This window comes from Hyla sarda, chromosome 4 (assembly GCF_029499605.1).
Source record: "Hyla sarda isolate aHylSar1 chromosome 4, aHylSar1.hap1, whole genome shotgun sequence".
In the NCBI taxonomy this organism is placed as follows: domain Eukaryota; kingdom Metazoa; phylum Chordata; class Amphibia; order Anura; family Hylidae; genus Hyla; species Hyla sarda.
The window spans coordinates 49,575,693-49,596,344 of record NC_079192.1 but is presented as its reverse complement, the minus strand read 5'-3'; the positions used below and the strand labels follow the sequence as shown (position 1 = coordinate 49,596,344).

General features: G+C 49.1%; 1 protein-coding gene across 3 annotated transcripts in view; it reads right to left on the bottom strand.

Annotated features, from left to right (window-relative positions):
- Positions 1 to 20,652, bottom strand: part of LOC130367881 (DBIRD complex subunit ZNF326-like) — a 112,089-nt gene that overhangs the window by 63,240 nt on the left and 28,197 nt on the right. For all 3 annotated transcript variants that reach the window (XM_056570838.1, XM_056570836.1, XM_056570837.1), the window contains exons 5-6: positions 5,645 to 5,682; positions 5,520 to 5,556 (exon numbers count right to left, since the gene is read on the bottom strand). In XM_056570838.1, coding sequence (XP_056426813.1) covers positions 5,520 to 5,556; positions 5,645 to 5,682 — 75 coding nt within the window. The remainder of the gene's footprint in view (positions 1 to 5,519; positions 5,557 to 5,644; positions 5,683 to 20,652) is intronic.

Here is a 20,652-nt window from a genome sequence, read left to right as displayed (position 1 = left end):
CAATAAGGAACGCCACCTTCCAGGAAAGGAGACGAAGGGAAACCTCCCTGAGGGGTTCAAAGGGAGCGCCCTGCAGGGCACCAAGGACTATGTTCAGATCCCAAGGAGGTGTAGGGGACCTGTAAGGAGGGGCCACGTGGGCCACTCCCTGAAGAAAAGTCCGAACATGAGAATCGGACACTAGAGGGCGTTGGAAGAGAATGGAAAGGGCCGAAACCTGACCCTTAAGGGAGTTGAGAGCCAACTGTTGTTCCAGCCCCGACTGCAAAAAGGAAAGGAGTCGGAGAGGGAGAAAACAACTGGAGAAAAAGACTGAGATTCACATCAATGAAAATAAGACCGCCAGGTAAGGTGGTAAATCTTTGCAGAGGAGGGCTTGCGCGCCCTGAGCATGGTGCAAATCACCTGGGGAGAGAAACCTTGGGCCCTTAGAACCGCAGTCTCAACCGCCAAGCCGTCAAATGCAGCGACAGTAAATTGAGGTGGCACAGGGGACCCTGAGAAAAAAGGTCTGGACGAAGCGGAAGGCGCAGCGGCACGTCGTCCAGAAGCTGAATCACGTCGGCGTACTATGCCCTCCGGGGCCAGTCTGGAGCCACGAGAATTGGGGGGGGGGGGGGGGGGGGGGAACGCCTTCTGCTTTGAGCTTCCTCAGGACCCTGGGAAGGAGAGGAAGAGGAGGGAACCGATAGGGTAGGGCGAAGCCCAACCAACGAATCACCAGAGCATCCACGGCTAGAGCCCGGGGGTCCTGGGACTTCATCACAAAGAGGGGAATCTTCTGCTGGTGATGGGACACAAAGAGGTCCACGTCTGGAGTGCCCCAGAGGTTGCAGATGTCCACAAATACCTCCGGATGAAGGGGCCACTCGCCGGGGTCGGCTGAGGACCGGCTGAGAAAGTCCGCTTCCCAGTTGTTTACTCCCGGGATGTGAATCGCCGAGATGGCTGGAACTCTGAGTTCCGCCCAGAGGGGAATTTTGGATACTTCGGCCATCGCCGCGGAGCTGCGCCGGGCGGCCCTGAAGAAGGATCTCCCAATGTAACAGGCAGAGATAGATTGCCCTCAGCTCCAATACGTTGATTGGGAGATGGGCTTCTCGGAGGTATCAAAGGCCTTGGACTGTCCGGTCCCTGAAAACACCCCCCAACCCGAAAGGCTGGCATCTGTCATAATGACCGGCCAGTGGAGGGGCAGAAAGGAGCCCCCCTGAAGAATTAGGGGGGAGCGAAGCCACCACAGAAGGGACCGGAAGGGACCTCTGAGGAAGGACAATCCTGCAATCGAGAGATCGCACCAGGATAGAATCGCCAGTTGAAGGGGTCGGAAATGAAACTGAGCGAACGGAACGGCCTCCATGGCTGCCACCATCCGACCCAGGACTTCCATGCAAAAGCGAATGAAAATCGGGGCAGGGTTCCGAAGTGTCTGAACCCATAAAAACAGAGAGAGAGTCAACCGCTTGTCTGGCGGAAGCAGACGTCGTGTCGAACTGGAGTCCCAAAAATACCAGGGACTGGGTGGGAGAGAGGTTGGACTTGTCCTGATTGACCATCCAGCCGAAGCGAGACAAGGCTTGAAGGGTGAGGGAGAGACGAGACTCTCTAGATTCTGGGCTCTTGTCAGTGCCTTGATCAGGAGGTCGTCCAAGTAAGGAATCACTGAGACACCTCTGATCCGTAGGAGGCCAATCACTGGCGCCAGGACCTTGGTGAAGACCCTTGGAGCAGTGGCCAGGCCGAAGGGGAGAGACACAAACTGAAAATTGCCTTCCGGAACAGCAAAGCGGAGGTACCACTGGTGTCCTGGGAAAATCGGAATGTGGAGGTAGGCATCCTTGATGTCCACCGAAGAAAGTCCCCATGATCCATGGTCGCCACGACCGATTGGAGAGACTCTATGCGGAAATGGCAAAGGAAAAGATGCTGGTTGAGGCGCTTCAGATCCATGATTGGACGTACAGAACCCCCTTTCTTGGGGACCATGAAGAGGTGGGAGAAAAAACTTGAAAACATTCCCTGGGAGGAACTGGGACAATTACTCCCTGGATGAGAAGGGACTGTAGTGCGCCTCGAAAAGCCTTCGCTAGAGAGGGGGATAGGGGGGCCTGGGACAGAAAAAAGTGATCCCTTGGAAGGGAGGCAAACTCGATCCGGTAACCATTGGATACCACATCCCTGACCCAGGAGTCCTGAACATGTGCGGCCCAGACATCCCAGAAGAGTAACAGACAACCTCCCACCCAAGAAAAATCTGCGGGTGGGTGCGTCCCTTCAGGCAGAAGTAGGTTTGCAGGTGCCGGCTTTGGCCGCAAAACTGCCGGAACGATTGTCTGATTTCCAGGACGGACGGGTTTGGAAGTAGGGAACCTTCTTGTCCCGAGAAGGCGCCTGCCTGGCCCCCTTATTGGCACAAAAGGTCCGAAAGAACCAAAAGGAGGTTGACTTGCGATGGGAAGCAGTACTTCGAGCCTTATTCTGAGGTAGTAAGGAACTTTTACCCCCGATCGCCTCTGACATAATTTCATCTAGGTGCTTACCAAAGAGCCGAGAACCAGTAAAGGGAAGTTCAGTCACAGACTTCTTGGAAGCGGCGTCCGCATCCCAGGCTTTGAGCCACATGGATCGACAGAGGGCCACTAGGTTGCCTGTGGCAAAGGCAGCACAGCGGGCCGACTGCATGGAAGCAGAACACAGAAAGTCTCCAGCTTTGGAAAGTTGGAGAGCTAAATCAGCCAAGTCCTCCGCGGGAGACCCAGAAAGGATACCCTGGTGGAGTTGGGAAGCCCAGACTGAAAGGGCTTTAGACACCCAGGCCGAAGCAAATGCAGGAAGGCAAACTTTGCCAAGGTCTCCACTTTCTTGTCTGCCGGATACTTGAAGGAGGCTGCCTCAGCTAACGGCAGAGTAGTCTCCTTTGACAGGCGGGAGACCGGTGGATCCACAATTGGAGGGGAGGTCCACTGAGCAATGAGTTCCTTGGCGAAGGGATACTGCGCTTGAAACTCCTTTGCTTCCTGAAACTTCTTATCAGGGTGCCTCCAGGCAGATTGCAGTAAGGCTTCAAATTAAGCATGAGAGACAAAATCCTTGGGTGCCGGTCGGGCACGGTGAAAGGAAACTTCTGGAGCTAAGTCCGAAGTTCCTAGGTCCTCTAGATGGAAGGTGTCCCATATGGCCAAAACCAATGTGTCCACCCTGTCCGTTGTATGTGTTCGGTCCTCTGAGTCAGAGGTAGAATCAGAAGCCTCATCTACAAGTTCTCCAGGAGAGTGGGAACGAGTGGAGGCAGCCTTGGAAGAAGGCGACTCTGACCTGGTACGCTGATCTGGAGATCCAGAACGGTGACCAGGGGAGCATCCTCTGGAAGAGAGACGCGTGCGGCAAGCTGGAGCAGAGGGGCGACACCTGTGAGGGGAGCGCCTACTAGAAGGCTCCGGGGATGAGTCCAAGGAAATACCCCTATGACGCTTGTGAGAGCGTTTAGCATAGTAAGAGGGAGAGCGGGTCTTCCTGGAGGGCCGGTGTAAGGAGGATCTCTCCAAGGCAGTCACCATGGACATGGTAAAAAATGAAACAGTCTCACCAGTGACTGTGTCCCTAACAGGGCAGCTGCTGTGAGGAGAACTTCAGTCAGCTGCTGAGAGAGAGAGAGAGAGAGAGAGAGAGAGAGAGAGAGAGAAAAAGAGGCAGGGGCAAGCAGGACCAATGAGAAGAGAGGGGCGCCTCTGATTGGTCCTAGAGCCCCTCTGCGTGCGCACTGCGCTAATTGGCAGAAGTAATTTGTGAGCCTGTATCCCCGCCGGCCGCGGGTGGGCGGAGCTAAAGTCCACGAACGCCCGGCGCAAAGATAAGAACATGGCCGGTGATTATGGCGCCCACTCTCAACCCCCGTCGCATATGCAAGCGCAAGGGGAAGGGAGCGGGTAAACTTGCAGCTGCCGACGAGAGGAAAAACTGTGCTCCGGACGCATTGACACATGATGCGGCCGGAGCCGAAGCCGGCGCATATGTGAGCGGGAAAAGGAGAAGTCGGCAGCCGCGGCTTCTAAGGAAAAAGAACTGCAAGTGTTTAAGCGCCGGCGCCTGAACAGACAGGCGCCGAGACAGACCTACAACACTGACAAGTACCCCTTGGCCCCAGACCAGTTCCTGTGGTAGGGAGACCTCGGGTCAATAAGAAAAAAGGTGGGTTAACAGACCCACCTATTGAAAAAAGTCCCCACATCCTTAGGCAATAAAAAAGAGGATTGGGCCCAAAACAGGGGGTCTCCAAAGGTTGAAGGTTCCTAAAACCTGTAAGAAAAGGGGGGGGGGGGGAAATACTCACCTAATTCAGAAGAACTTACCTAATGAAGTCTTCAGTCAGCTTTTAGTCACCTGCATCATGCCGGCATGTAACAGAGAGACGAGCAGGGAAAAGTGGGGGACCCAGACCCATGAGGTACAACCCCAGGCGCTGACCGTTGGCAAGAGGGGGTTGACAGTACATCCACGATGCCTGTGCCCCCTCAATTGCAAATGGGGAAATGGGGAAACAGTGAACGCTATGTTCCTGAGTCCCCACCTAAAAACAGGAAAAGAAAAGAGAATAAGAAACTTAACTTCCCTAATCTGGAAAATAAATGTTTGACCAGGTCTGGGAAACCCCAGACCAGCGTCTGTCTCCTGCAGACACTAAGCTAAAACTGATTAGCTCAGGCTCTGTAGGCGGGTATATCCTGCTGGGAGGAGCCGACCTTTTTGGTTTCCATAGTGTCAAGTCTCCTAGCAACAACAGCATATACCCAAGGTCTGTGTCCCCCAATGGAGCAGATAGAGAAATAGTAGTTATACACCTCCCCTGAGACTGTATTCACACACTGCATGTTTGGCTGCATTTTTTATGTTTATTTTACATGATTGTGGAAAAAAAGGTGCTATTTTTTACCTGTACAAATGTGTAATTTTTTGCCATGATTTCTTTTTAAAAATCACAGCAGAACATTTAACATGTGAACACAGCCTAAAGACTTCAAATTTTAAAAAAACACCTCAATTATGATAATAGGTCAAATCAATTTTGGCTTATGGCAACAATTCACTAAAAACTGCACTATGGATAAAAAAAATTAAAAAAACATATTGAAACATTACAGAACCCACATTCCATGCATGCCATGTCAACAAAAAGAGGTAATCAAAAGGCATACACAAGAACCTCTACATTATTCTCTAATAATAGCCAATGCTGCATTATATAGGCAAAAAAGCACATTTCCTGGAATGCTCTCTCATAAAGATGCATAGAGGGGGGGGGGGGGGAAGGGTGTTGACCCATGCTCTGTTTACTAGGAGAGCCAGGCCCCTTGCACTAGATGCCGGTGCATAGGGTATACGAAGTAAAGTACCAAAGTACTCCTTTAATACTTTTCAAAGACCACCTGATAACCTAGAAAATGTTATATTGTGGTGCCATTATAATGCTTTTGTTTTCCAATGTTTCAGTGAACAAGAGGATCACTTTAGATTCTTTTTACCTGTTTCCTCCTGTGTTCCATCTTCATGGTCTTCGTCCTGGAAAACAAAATGAGGACAAGTTCTATAGCTGGAGTTGTATGCACAACATCCACATGAGCCCAGACTAAAAGACATCAGAACTTACATTCATTGTGCTCTGGGCCGCTTCCTCAGCATTGTCATCTGGAAGAAAGAACAAAGCTTTTAAAGGGGTACTCCGCTGTTCAGTGTTTGGAACAAACTGTTCCGAACGCTGGAGCCGGGAGCTTGTGATATCATAGCCCTGCCCCCTCAATGCAAGTCTATGGAAGGGGGCGTGACATAGACTTGAATTGAAGGGGCAAAAATAAAAACTTTTTTCATTACATGTTCTCACCCCTATAACTTTAAAATCTTTCCACCTACCGAGTTGTGTTAGGGTTTGGTTTGCGCCATGAGTCACAGTACCACTATTGTGTAGTTCTGGCTTTTTGATCACTTTTCATTATTCTTTTGGGGATGTGAGGTAACCAAAAAACATAAATTTTGGAGTTTGGAATTTTTTTGTGTTTAAAGAGTACCTGTCATCAACAAAAACTTTTAATATGTTGTTCATAATCATTAATGAAGACATATTGTAATATATCTTCATTAAAAAATATTAATATTTATACCAGTTTTTTCATTTTATACTTTTGGCCACTAGGGGTCTCTCTTCTATGCCTGGTCTGCAGGCAGCTTCCTATGCTTTTCATAGTAAGTGTACAGCTTTTAGGACTAATGCTGAAAGGGCTCTGGTCCTTCCACAGGAAGTTCAGTACTCTCAGCTCAGGACTCGCTCCCAGCCTGGAGCAGCACTGTGAGCTACAAGCCAGCACATGCCTCTCATATAACAGAGGCCAGTCACCTCCCCCTCCCCCTGCTCTGTGTTCTCCCTGCCCCTCACCACACGTTATCTTATACATTGCATTATTTAACTGCACTCCCTGCTCTGTGCCCCCCCCCCCCCCCCCCCCTGACATTCATCTTAATTACTGCCTCTGTAATTGCTCCCACCGCCCCTGGTTCTCAGCATTGATTTTTTAGTGCAGAGAGACACAGGAGAGAGAGAGACAGAGGCTGCCGTCCCTCCCAGTACTTAGTCTGTATGCACACTGCAGAGCAGTGTTTCCCAACCAGGGTGCTTCCAGCTGTTGCAAAACTACAACTCCCAGCATGCCCAGACAGCTGTTGACTGTCTGGGCCTGCTGGGAGTTGTAGTTTTGCAACAGCTGGAGGTACCCTGGTTGGGAAACACTGCTGCAGAGGGAGAGCAGCATACAGGAAGACTGGCAGAAGCAGAGTCCCTGCCAGGCTTCATGTGACATCATGCCTGCCGGGACCCACCTCCTTCCACCCCTCAGAAAGACAGTGCTTCTGAGCTAATGAAGAGGGATAAAAAAAAAGGTATTTCCACAGGGTTTTAAACCTCAATAAACACAGGGATAGGCATAGTTAGAGTAAGCGACAGATGGGGAGGGGGATCAGGGAAAGTTTAGTTGCTGACAGGTACTCTTTAAGTGGTTCACTGTGCAGGATCAGAAATACAATAATTAAATAGTTCGGACAATTACGCACGTGGCGATACCAAATATGTGTATTTTTCTTGTTTGTACAGTGATTTGGATTTTTATTAGGGGAGGGATTTTTTTATATTTCTAAAAACTTTTAATTTTTTTACTACCCGTATATACTCGAGTATAAGCCGACCCGAATATAAGCCGAGGCCCCTAATTTCACCCCAAAATCCCAGGAAAAGTTATTGACTCGAGTATAAGCCTAGGGTGGGAAATACATCATCCCCCCTGTCATCATCCAGACCCCCGTCATTAACAGCCTCATCATCATCACCCTGTCATCATCCCCCCTTCATCATCACCGCCTGTCATCATCCCACACCCCCCCCTTCATCATCCCCTAGTCATCATCCCACACCCCCCCTTCATCATCCCCTTGTCATCATCCCCACCCCCTTCATCATCCCCTTGTCATCATCCTCTTGTCATCATCCCACACCCCCCCTTCATCATCCCCCTGTCATAATCCCACCCCCCCTTCATCATCCCCTTGTCATAATCCCACCCCCCCTTCATCATCCCCTTGTCATCATCCCACACCCCCCCTTCATCATCACCACATGTCATCATCATCACCGCTTGTCAATGTCTGATACAGTGGTCTTCAACCTGCGGACCTCCAGATGTTTCAAAACTACAACTCCCAGCAAGCCCAGGCAGCCATCGGCTGTCCGGGCTTGCTGGGAGTTGTAGTTTTTAAACCTCTGGAGGTCCGCAGGTTGAAGACCACTGCGGCCTTCGACATCATCCAGCCCCCTCTCACCCCCTTTAGTTCTGTACTCACCTCCGCTCGGCGGGACGTTAGGGTGCGCTGGTCCGGTGCTGCAGGACTGTCCGGTGGGATAGTCGTTCCGGGCTGCCTTCTTCACCGGGGGGCCTCTTCTCCGCGCTTCGGGCCAGGAATAGAGGCGTTGCCTTGACGATGATGCAGAGGGACGTTGGTAATGAACGTCCCTCTGCGTCGTCGTCAAGGCAACATGACTATTCCGGGGCCGGGCCCAAAGCGCGGAGAAGAGGCCCCCCGGTGAAGATGGCAGCCCGGAACGACTATCCCACCGGACGACCTCCCCACCGGACAGTCCTGCAGCACCGGACAAGCGCACCCTAACGTCCCGCCGAGCGGAGGTGAGTACAGAACTAAAGGGGGTGAGGGGGGGGGGGGCTGGATGATGTCGAAGGCCGCAGTGGTCTTCAACCTGCGGACCTCCAGAGGTTTCAAAACTACGCTTGCTGGGAGTTGTAGTTTTGAAACCTCTGGAGGTCCACAGGTTGAAGACCACTGAGGGCGGAGAGCTCACTCGAGTTTAAGCCGAGGGGGGGTGTTTTCAGCATGAAAAGTGCTGAAAAACTTGCCTTATACTCGAGTATATACGGTAGATACCAGGGAATAGCGGCATTCAATGTTTAAACCAGTTAAAATGATAGCAGCGGACATCTCCCGTTCATGACGCGGACCCAGTCATGTCTGTCCACCCGACCAATGACGTATATGTATGTCATGGGTCGGGTAGGAGTTAAAGACTAAATCTTGCGTTAAATTAACACTAAGTGATCTGTGCCATTAATGATGTGGTCTGCTCTCTCTGCATTCATCTGCATAATGCAGAAAAGAACAGGAAGCTGAACGATCAGTGTTCAGCTTCCTGTTAGGGTACCTTTACACGCTGCACATTTCAACTGTTTATTTAAAATATTTTTTCTAACAATTTCTTTTTCTATTTTGGTATACCATATTAAAATTCTAATGATTCAGGTTATTTAAATACAGAGATGTTAAATTTGTGGAAATTTTGAAGCCAGGAAAACTTTTTCTTCTGAAAAATGGAAATTTTTGAAAAAAATAAATAAAACATTGCAGAGTAGGGTAGATACTTTCAAAGCTGGATTCACCATTTTACTGAGAGGAGGAAAAGAAAAACCAATAAACTAGTCAGCCAGACTAAATATTTTCTGTGATGGGGTAGGAGAACATTTTCTGTGATGGGGGAGGAGCACATTTTCTGTGATTGGGGAGGAGCACATTTTCTGTGATGGGGGAGGAGCACATTTTCTGTGATGGGGGAGGAGCACATCATCTGTGATGGGGGAGGAGCACATTATCTGTGATGGGGGAGGAGAATATTATCTGTGATGGGGGAGGAGCACATTATCTGTGATGGGGGAGGAGCACATTATCTGTGAAGGGGGAGGAGCACATTATCTGTGATGGGGGAGGAGCACATTATCTGTGATGGGGGAGGAGCACATTATCTGTGATGGGGAGGAGCACATTATCTGTGATGGGGGAGGAGCACATTATCTGTGATGGGGGAGGAGCACATTATCTGTGATGGGGAGGAGCACATTATCTGTGATGGGGAGGAGCACATTATCTGTGATGTGGGAGGAGAACATTATCTGTGATGTGGGAGAGAACATTATCTGTGATGTGGGAGAGAACATTATCTGTAATGGGTGAGGAGAAGATTATTTGTCATGAGAAGAATATTATCTGTCATGGAGTGGAGGGAACATTATCTGTGATAGGCAGAAGAACATTATCTGTCATGGGGAGAATATCATCTGTGATGGAGTGGAGGGAACATTGGGGGAGATTTACCATAACCTGTGCAAAGGAAAAGTTGCCCAGTTGCCCATAGCAACAAATCAGATTGCTTCCTTCATTTTGCAGAGGCCTTGTTAAAAATGATTTGTTGCTATGGGCAACTTTTCTTCTGGACAGGTTTTGATAAATCTCCCCCATTATCTTTGATGGGGGAGAAGAAAATTATCTGTGATGGAATGGAGGGAACATTCTTTGTGATGGGAAAACCATCTATAAACATCTAAATGGTATATAGTTTGATACCATAAATTACAAGTTATAAATAGATTATGAATTATTATAAAAGTAACATATTCCATATTCCATTTATTTCTGAGATAAAAAAAAAAAACCTTAATGATGCAGGACATATATTTACGTCCTGTGCTGGGTCCCAGCGATATAACGCGGGGTCACACGGTGACCATCAATGGCCGGGAACCACAGCTAATACTGGACATGACCAATCGTGGTGATGCCGGTATTAACCCTTCAGACAAAAGTGAAACCTTCCCGGAAGCTCAGTCGGGCTGATTGGGACCACCGCGGTGAAACACCGTGGTGTCCTGATCAGCTGTCCAATCGCGAATGACTGCTCTGTGCCTGAGATCCAGACAGGAGCAGTTGTGCGGCGATAACACTGATCAATGTTATGCTATGGCATAGCAGTGATCAGTGTAGGAAATCAGTGTATTGCATCTTCTAGTCCCCTATGGGGGAAAATAAAGTGTTAATAAATGTGATTTACCCCTTCCCTAATAAAAGTTTGAATCACCCCCCTTTTCCCATAAAAAAAAACGATGTTAATAAAAATAAATATAAACATATGTGGTATCGCCACGTGCGTACATGTCCGAACTATAAAAATATATCATTAATTAAACCGCATGGTCAATGGTGTACACGTAAAAAATTCCAAAGTCCAAAATAGCGTATTTTAGGTGACTTTTTATACCATCAAAAACTGTATAAAAAGCTATCAAAAAGTCTGATCAAAACAAAAATGGGACCGTTAAAAACTTCAGACCACGGTGCAAAAAATTAGCCCTCAAACATCTCAGTATGCGGCAAAAATAAAGTTATATGGGTCAGAAGAGGACATTTTTAAACGTATTAATTTTCGTGCATGTAGTTATGATTTTTTTTCCAGAATACAAAATCAAACCTATATAAGTAGGGTATCAGTCTAATCGTATGGACCTACAGAATATAGAGAAGGTGTAATTTTTACCGAAAAATGCACTGCGTAGAAACAAAAGCCCCCGAAAGTCACAAAAAGGAGATTTTTTTGTACTCGCCGTAAAATCCCTTTCTCGCAGCCTTCATTGGGGGACACCTTTCTGATGGGTATATGCTCTTGACACTAGGAGGCGCTGACACTAGGAAAAAAAGTCAGCTCCTCCCTGGCAGGATATACCCGCCCACTGGAAGTGAGGTAACCAGTTTGTCACAAAGCAGTAGGAGAAGCCAAAAAAGGACATGTCCGAAAGACCCTAGAAAACAATCATGGATAAAAAACTCAACAACCGGATAGGATCATCCGGACGAAAAGTAAAGAAAAGGGTGGGTGCGGTGTCCCCTAATGAAGGCTACGAGAAAGATTTTACGGTGAGTTAAAAAAAAATCTCCTTTTCTCGGTCGCTCTTCATTGGGGGACACCTTACTGATGGGATGTACCAAAGCAGTCCCCAAGGGTGGGAAAAAACAACCACCAGAGAAAAGTAATCAGCCCCGAGACTGAACTCATGTGTCCACAAGGCCTGCAGACAAGTCCCCAGGCCAGAAACAAATCCGGCCCAGAAATTGGGCTCCCGGAAGATCCCCCGTCCACGGGCCATAAAGAGAGACATGAAAGGTCTGGTGCATGAGAACAAAGACGTAAACAGATGTGGACTCAAAATCCCCTGTCCCAGGGGCCCACCACGAGTACCCAGAAGGCGACAGTAGCCAGGCTGGTGTAGTCCGGAGGACTGGAACGCCCTCTAACTTGGGAGGAATGAACCCCCAAACGAAGAAGGAGCGGATCGCCCAGAAAAGGGGCATCCCAGGCACTGGAGAGACCGACCTGGAAACTAGAGGTCTGATTCACCCGTAAGACGAACCTGTAAAGTAAACGGTCAAGGAACAAGCGGAACACTACGAAAGGGAACATCCCAGAACACTTTAGTGGCCGATATGGGAAATGGAGGATCCTGAGCCACCCAGAAGACTCAAACGTGAAAAATAAGGAAAACAGACGTCCGTGAAAACTCTCCGGATGACAAACTTCCCTGTGGAAAATGAAGAAGTAAAGTACCGAACGATCACACAGGGATCGTGGAGGAGCCCGGGCTGGATCACTACACATGCCCGAGACATCAACCATAAACAACGTCCAAGGACCGGAAGAGCCGCCAGAAATGAAGGCACGCCACCGCATCCTAGGACAGAGACCAGGCCAAGGACTAACTGGTCACGGATCCCAGTGGTCCGAGGCCGAGCGGACCAGAGCACTCTGGAGGGAAACAAAGGAGGACCCAGCCGGGACCCTCAGGCTTTGGGCACAGGAAAGTTACTCCAGAAGACTATGGTGACAGTGCAGTACAACTGACACAGGCAAACGGAAAGGAGGAACACACCCTTCCAGGGAGATTGTGCGAAGGGAGGAGAAGAGCAATGGCAGGACCCAAACAACAGATCAGTGGCGAGACCAGCTGTCGCCGGCCATACAAGATAACATAAACTCCTCCAACAGAGGAGAGAGTCAAGTCTGCGTGAGCAGCAATAGGTAACCAAGAAACATGAAGAGAGCCAGGCTGCAAAGGTGGACAGGAAGCACACAAGCCTAGACAGTAAAAACTCTGGTGATTGCTCCCATCAAAAAAAAACAAGGGGCCAGCCAGATACCCCACCTATATAGTGGGAACAGAGGGATGACAGCATCTTGGCGGCAGAAAAAAACTCAAAAATAGTCCCCCTAGAGGAGGGAAAACAAGGGTGACCGAGATGAAACTCGGGTACTGACCATGCCAAGCACCCTGATACCCATACCCCCTGTGGAAAGGGAAGTGGCAAGTGCGCCACTAGGAGCAGTGAAATGCTTCCCCACAGCCACGGACAGGACTGGGAGAATGTAGCCCCCAGGCCCCAGCGACAACCCATTGCTGCATGGAGGAGCCACCTCGTGTCCCCAGGGGGATAGGAATCCTGCACACTGAAGCTGGCCAAACATACAAGCCATATGGAAAGCCAGTCCGGATGATGACTAAGGCAGCAGAGTAGGTGCCGAAGCCAGCCAGGGCAGAAAACTTGGCCTGGGAGGTATAGGGAGCCCCGAGGCACACCCCACAGAACAGAAGGAAAGGTGGGCTCTTCCTGACAGAGCGGCCTTATCATACGGAGGGACACAGACATTGTACTTCACTAGTAGTACCAAGACAGCCGACACGAAAGAAACCACAGACATCCAGGGGACCTGCAGGAAGGGAGGTATGCCTCTAGCAGACCAACAGTGCAACTCCAGGAAGGGGAACAGAGTGATGCTTCTGTGACTGCAAAAGTCCCTGGAGCAGAGTCTGCAGAAAAAAAACTCATACCTGATTTACTAATGGTACCACACACCAAGACTGCAGGCGCAGAATCAAGAGAAAAAGAATGTATGTGGAGCAGGAAAAATGCAGACACCATTGGACCTCACAGGTAGAAAAGGTCCCATGAACCCACAAAGATACACTTTGCGGAAGGTCACCTGGAAGAGAGAGACACCAGACTGCAGCCGCGGCATCGGCAGAAAACGGAGGTGAAGATCTGGTAGACCAGAAAAGCATAAAGACAGTGTCTGGTTATGTGGCATAGGGACCATGGCCATGCCGGTCCCACATACGGAAACACACAGCGAAGCGAGATCCCAGCCTTAGACAGAGTAACAGGCATGCAGAGAGGAATCTGGAAAGGTGGGATCCCTACAAACCAGCATGTGGTGCATTGTAGAAAGGCCACGGAGCCACCCGAGGAGACTAACTCGGAACTACCCCTTGGCAGTGGGTTATACCAGAACCACCATCCACTGTGTGAAAAGAGTATGGCAGGTGACCTGACGCAATAGTAGGCCATGCAGAAAACTGTCTGGTCGACTGGAATAGGATCCCTGAGCGCACAAGGTCACTCCATTCAACCTCCCACAGAAAGCAGGGAACTGGAGTGTGGCCCATCCAACGGGCGACCTGGTGGCGTAGAAGACCCAACAGACGAGGACTGTCTGACTGGCATAAATCCCGTGAACCTATAGGGACCCTCCTCCAGTATCTAGAAATCCCCCCCCCCCATGGAGATATGGGAAGGCTGAGGAGCTGTGGAATGAATCACTGTCATCTGATAGGGTCCGCAGAACACACTTTGTCAGTTCTACGTATAACGCGCATGGCAGTGGGGCACCAGATTGCCAGCTGCCGATACATCCGCCGATGAAAGGCGGTGTAGAAACCATGCCGACCACTGTCAGGCATACTGGTATGGGTCCATAGGAGACAACAAGTCATTCCTACAACACAGGGTAGTGAAGTACCGGAAGTCCAGCCGTAGCTATATCAGCCATGTGAGGTGTGACAGGCAGTGTAGGAAACCATGCAGACCACTGTCCGGCTTACCGGTATGGGACCGGAGAGGACAACGGGCAACTCCATCGGACCTGTCTGGGCGGTTGGAGGGGGCTTGTATACTCACCCTCGGAGACTTCGACCAGCTAGGGCCACCTGCCTTAAGCCAGCTCACCAGGCAAAAAGGGGAATATGGGGGACCCGGACCCAGGGTACACCGCCAGGCGCTGGTTGTTGGCGAGGAGGGGTTGACTGCCCATCCAGCAATGCACTGTGCCCCTAGGTCGCAGGTGGGGGTTTAGTCAGTGCCATGCTCCTGTCACCCCACGCTAGAGAAAACAACAAAGGAGAGAAAAACTAAACTTCAGACTGAAACTAGGAAAAAAGAAAAAAAAAAAGACATGGTCTGGGGAGCACACAGACCTGTGTCTTGCCTCCTAACTGACACTAGAAAAAACTGGTTACCTCACTTCCAGTGGGCGGGTATATCCTGCCAGGGAGGAGCCGACTTTTTTTCCTAGTGTCAGCGCCTCCTAGTGGCAAGAGCATATACCCATCAGTAAGGTGTCCCCCAATGAAGAGCAACCGAGAAATGGCTTTTTTTTTTTTGCTGTAGATTTTTGGGTACAATGACTGATGTCATTACAAGGTGGAATTGATGAGGCAAAGTCGTTTGGACGCTGAGCTAGTCGGTCGCATGGGAGGTAGCTCCCGCCGCTCGGCAATGAAAATCTTGATTAACACTCCTGAAAAGTGGCTGGTACTTACCCCTGTGGCTCTCCGTGGCTAGCGGAGGACCTGAGGACCTTGCTGGGTTGCGGGGGTGGCTGGAGCGGTGGTCTGGTGATGGGTTCTCCTGCAGGCAGGTCTCCTGGTGCAGGAGTGGGGTCCGCTCTGCTGCGGCTATTGGGCGGCATCTCTACTGCTCTGCGGTACCGCCAGCTGCTCCCTCCGATCCCCGGGCTGAACTGAATCTTCTTTGGGCAGTGAGGACAGGGCACCGCCATTGCAGGCTTCGTGGGCATGGCTTCCCTGTCACCTAGGATACTCCAGGACTCCTCAGAGCTGGCCTGGCACGGTGTCCCTGAGGCTTCAGGCAGAGTCTGCTGCTGCAGGTGTGGTGGACCTCCATACACTCTTCTATCTTTGCCTCGGCTACCTTCTGCCCTACCATTAAGGGTGCCTTATAGCCTCATATATTGCTGGAATGCCTCTCCATACCAGTGGTCCTGCTGTTGCTGGGCCTCTTCCTGAATAAGGGAGCTCTTCACTGCCGGATACTGCACACTTCATTGGGGCTGAGTACCTTAGAGACTTGTTGCTGTCTTGCTGGGACTTGTGATGCTTTGTGGTCAACCTCCGCAGTCTGCTATATGCTGTGGGCCCTGCTCCTGCCCTGTGTGCTTCATCATCTGCATTCCTCGGACTGTGGTTCTGGTGACTTTCTGCCTGCTCTTTGCATGGCCCTGTTGATCATGGGTGGCCCTTGTAACAAGAATAAGAAATCCAAAGTGTATGCTGAGGCCTCTCGGCCGACTTCTGACGAGGAGGCTTCCTCTGATGATGGGTCATCTCGCTCCGGTGGCCCTTCTCAGATCCTGGTGCTCAGACCCTGTTTGCTACTAACGTTTCTGTGCAGGTGGCAAAAGCGCTGAGCCAGTTCTCCAGATCTCAGGACCGTCCTAAAGGGGATTCTCCTGATCCGCCTCTGTCACTGCTTGAAGGGTCTCCGACTCCCCAGCAGCCGCAATCCCCTGAAAAGCCAGTCTATAAGGCTACAGCTATTGACCATCGGTTCTTGGAGCTTTTGGCGGCCTTTACCTCCAGTCAATCCGTTATGGTCACTAAAGTGGATGAGCTGCAGCAGGAATTTGTTATCTTGCTACATGAGACCCAAAAGATACGTGAGCACACTGAAAAAGAGGTGGAGCGCAGGGTCTCTGCGGTGGAAGACACCTTACACCCCCTACCAGAGTGGGTTTATTCTCTACAGCGTCAGGTCCCGGGAGTCCTGAGTCGGATGGATGACATGGAGAACCGCTTGAGGCGCAATAACATATGCTTGGTGGGCCTCCCTGAAAAGATGGAAGGGAATGATCCTGTGCTGTTCCTGAAAAGCTGGCTGAAGAAGATTCTTCCTGTGGACACATTTGCTCCTTATTTCTCCATTGAGTGGGCCCCCTCCTCCTGGTGGCCCCCCACATCCTTTCCTGGCCAATCTTCTTCACTTCAGGGACAGGGATGCTATTCTCCGGGCGGTGCGGATCAAGGGCGAGGTCATCTGTGATGGAACCAGGGTGCCCTTTTATCCTGATTTCTCTGTAGAACTTCGCAAGCAGTGGCTGCAGTATACGAAGTCCGGGCGAAGCTGGGTGCCAAGGGTTACCGTAACTCAATGCTGTATCCTGCTCACCTGAGAGTGGTGGATGGGGCCTCTACTAAGTTCTTCACTTCTCTGACTGAAGCTCTTCACTGGGTGGATGTGCCCCCCCCTCCTTCTCTGTTCAGGCCTCCGGATAGAACTGCAATGGACTAAACTGCTACAGACCACTCTCAGTGAATGTTTTCCTTTAGGTAGTGGTTAGGGAGGTAGCTTTTGTATAGGGCCTCCAGAGGTTCCAGTCTCCTAAGGGTCTCCCTGGGTAGTTCATTAACCCCTTAACGACGCAGGACGTATATTTACGTCCTGCGCCGGCTCCAGCGATATGAAGCGGGATCGCGCCGCGATCCTGCATCATATCGCGTCGGTCCCGGCACTCGTCAACGTCCGGGACCCGCGGCTAATACCACACATCGCCAATCGCGGCGATGTGCGGTATTAATCCTTTAGAAGCGGCGGTCAAAGCTGACCGCCGCTTCTAAAGTGAAAGTGACAAGGCTGCTCACCGCGGCGTCCCGAACAGCTTACAGGACACCGGGAGGGCCCTTACCTGCCTCCTCGGTGTCCGATCGGCGAATGACTGCTCCGTGCCTGAGATCCAGGCAGGAGCAGTCAAGCGCCGATAACACTGATCACAGGCGTGTTAATACACGCCAGTGATCTGTGCAAGAGATCAGTGTGTGCAGTGTTATAGGTCCCTATGGGACCTATAACACTGCAAAAAAAAAAAGTAAAAAAAAGTGTTAATAAAGGTCAATTAACCCCTTCCCTAATAAAAGTTTGAATCACCCCCCTTTTCCCATAAAAAAAATAAAACAGTGTAAAAAAAAAATAAACAAACATATGTGGTATCGCCGCGTGCGTAAATGTCCGAACTATAAAAATATATCAATAATTAAACAGCACGGTCAATGGCGTACGCGCAAAAAAATTCCAAAGTCAAAAAAAGCGCATTTTTGGTCACTTTTTATACCATTAAAAAATGAATAAAAAGTGATCAAAAAGTCCGATCAAAACAAATATCATACCGATAAAAACTTCAGATCACGGCGCAAAAAATGAGTCCTCATACCGCCCTGTACGTGGAAAAATAAAAAAGTTATAGGGGTCAGAAGATGACATTTTTAAACGTATAAATTTTCCTGCATGTAGTTATGATTTTTTCCAGAAGTGCAACAAAATCAAACCTATATAAGTAGGGTATCATTTTAACCGTATGGACCTACAGAATAATGATGAATTTTTACCGAAATATGCACTGCGTAGAGACGGAAGCCCCCAAAATTACAAAATGGCGTTTTTTCTTCGATTTTGTTGCACAATGATTTTTTTTTCCGTTTCGCCGTGCATTTTTTGGTAAAATGACTAATGTCACTGCAAAGTAGAATTGGCGACGCAAAAAATAAGCCATAATATGGATTTTTAGGTGGAAAATTGAAAGGGTTATGATTTTTAAAAGGTAAGGAGGAAAAAAACAAAAGTGCAAAAACTGAAAAACCCCGAGTCCTTAAGGGGTTAAAGGGTAGCTCCCACCACCCTCTTTTTTTTTCTGTCCCTGCCTATTGCCCATCTATCCCTAACCCCCTCCCTGCCTTTATTTAATTTTTTTTATTATCTTAAAAATGGCATTTTGTCTGCCTGGTAGTGTGCTACAAGGCAAACTTCCCCAGCAGGCACCACGTCACTGATGCTTGCTGGGGGCAGATTTCCGCCCTTAGTTCTCCTGACAGGGTGCCTCCAGCTGTTACACCACTACAACTCCCAGCATGCCCTGACATCTATTTGCTAGTTTTGCATCCACTGGCGTACAGTATAGATTGTCAGCACCGGCGGCCCGCAACAAACAGGAGGACAAGGAGGTTAGCGCTTGAGGGTGACATGTGAGTAGTACCCCGATGGGGACAGCGCAGTGCTGGGCTGATAATTAATTGGGCCGGGGGGGGGGATTTGGCATAACAGCGCTCGTGGGTCATATATGATTAGTTCCCCGATGTGGGGACAGCGCTGCGCTGGGCTGATAATTATTTCATTCCAGAGGGGGAGGGGCCAAACCGTTATTACGGTATTGGGAAAAATTCATATCGTGCAGCACAAAAATTTCAGTATTCGGTATGAACCGGTATACCGCCCAGCCCTACGCCTATTGATTTGCTTTTTACAGTTCTGTGCCCGTAAGGTGGTAGTGATGACCTGGAAGGATAACTCCCCTCCTCCGCTGTCTCATTGGCTGGCTTTGGTCAACAAGTATGTCCCGTTATACCAGGCTCTTTATGTGAGTAAGGAGGAAAAACAGGAAAGTGCAAAAACGGAAAAAAGGGTTAAATAAAAGAACTCCACAGGATAGGGAATAAGTAGCTGTACACGAGGGGTCCGACTGCTGGGGCCCCCAGCGATTACCGGGCCCAATGTTCTCGGTGAGAGCCTGTGTTGTGTACCAGTAGATGGCACACACTCCATTTATTTCTATGGGAGCGCCGATGATGCCCGAGAGCTGTACTCAGGTATTTTAGTCTGTCCCATAGGAATAAATTGAGCAAGTGCCGGCTGCAGCATGCACTCCTTATTGAGCGTCGGGTCCCCTTCCAGTGATCGTGGGGGGCCCCAGTGGTCAGACCCTCCTTGATCAGCTAGTTATTGTTCACCGGCGATCTCCTTTAATTTTAAAGGCCTTCCCATCTCTATTAAGGGATAGAAATATAGAGCTAATTTTGTCCAAAAAAAGCACCACACCTGTCCTCAGGTTGTGTGTGGTATTACAACTTGGCTCCATTCACGTCAATAAAACTCAGCTGCAAAACCCCACAACACAGATGTGGTGCTGCTTTATACAGAAATTAGCTCTGTTGCACCTAAAATTCCATATTATGGCTTATTTTTTGCGCCTCCAATTCTACTTTGCAGTTACAGTCATTTTACCAAAATATCCACGTGCGACAAAATTGAAGAAAAAATGCAATTTTGAAAATTTTGGGGGATTCCGTTTCTACGCAGTGCATTTTTCGGTAAAAATTACATCTTATCTTTATTCTGTAGGTCCGTACGGTTAAAATGATCCCCTAATTATAGAGGTTTGATTTTGTATTACTTCTAAAAAAAAAAAAAAATCATAACTACATGCAGGAAAATGTATATGTTTAAAATGGTCATCTTCTGACCCCTATATCTTTTTTAATTTTCCGCGTACGGGCCGGGCTAATTTTTTTGCGCTGTCATCTGAAGTTTTTATCGGTACCATTTTTATATTGATCGGACTTTTTGATTGCTTTTTATTAATCTTTTCATGATATAAAAAGTGACCAAAAATACGCTATTTTGGACTTTGGAATATTTTTGCGCCTACGCCATTGACCGTGCGGTTTAATTAACGATATATTTTTATAGTTTGGACATTTCCGAACGTGGCGATACCACATGTTTATTGTTACACAGCTTTTTTTTTTCCAATGGGAAAAGGGTTCTGATTCTTACTTTTATTAGGGAAGGTGTTAAATGATCTTTATAAACTTTTTTTTTTTTTGCAGTGTTATAGCACTGACACGGCAACGATCAGTGTTATCGGTGTTCAATTGCTCAAGCCTGGATTTCATGCTTGGAGCAGTCAATCACTGATTGGACGCGACGGAGGCAGGTAAGGGGACCTCCGCTCGCTTTCTAGCTGATCGGGACATCACAATTTCACCGCGATGGTCCCGATCAGCCCGACTGAGCTGCCTGGAAGCGATTACTTTCATTGTAGACGCGACAATCAACTTTGAATGCCGCATCTAAAAGGGTTAATAGCGCACGTCACAACGATCAGTGCTGCACGCTATTAGCCCAGGGTCCTGGCTGTCATTAGCTGCCAGGACCGACCCGGTATGACGCGGGTGTACCAGGACCGGACGCAGGGTGTACGTACCTGTACACCCTGCGTCCTTAAAAGGTTAATGACCAGGCTCTTTTTTTTTTTTTTTGACCAGGTGCTTTTTCTGAGCGGAGCGATTCTGAGATTGTTTTTTCGTGACATATTGGCCTGATTTA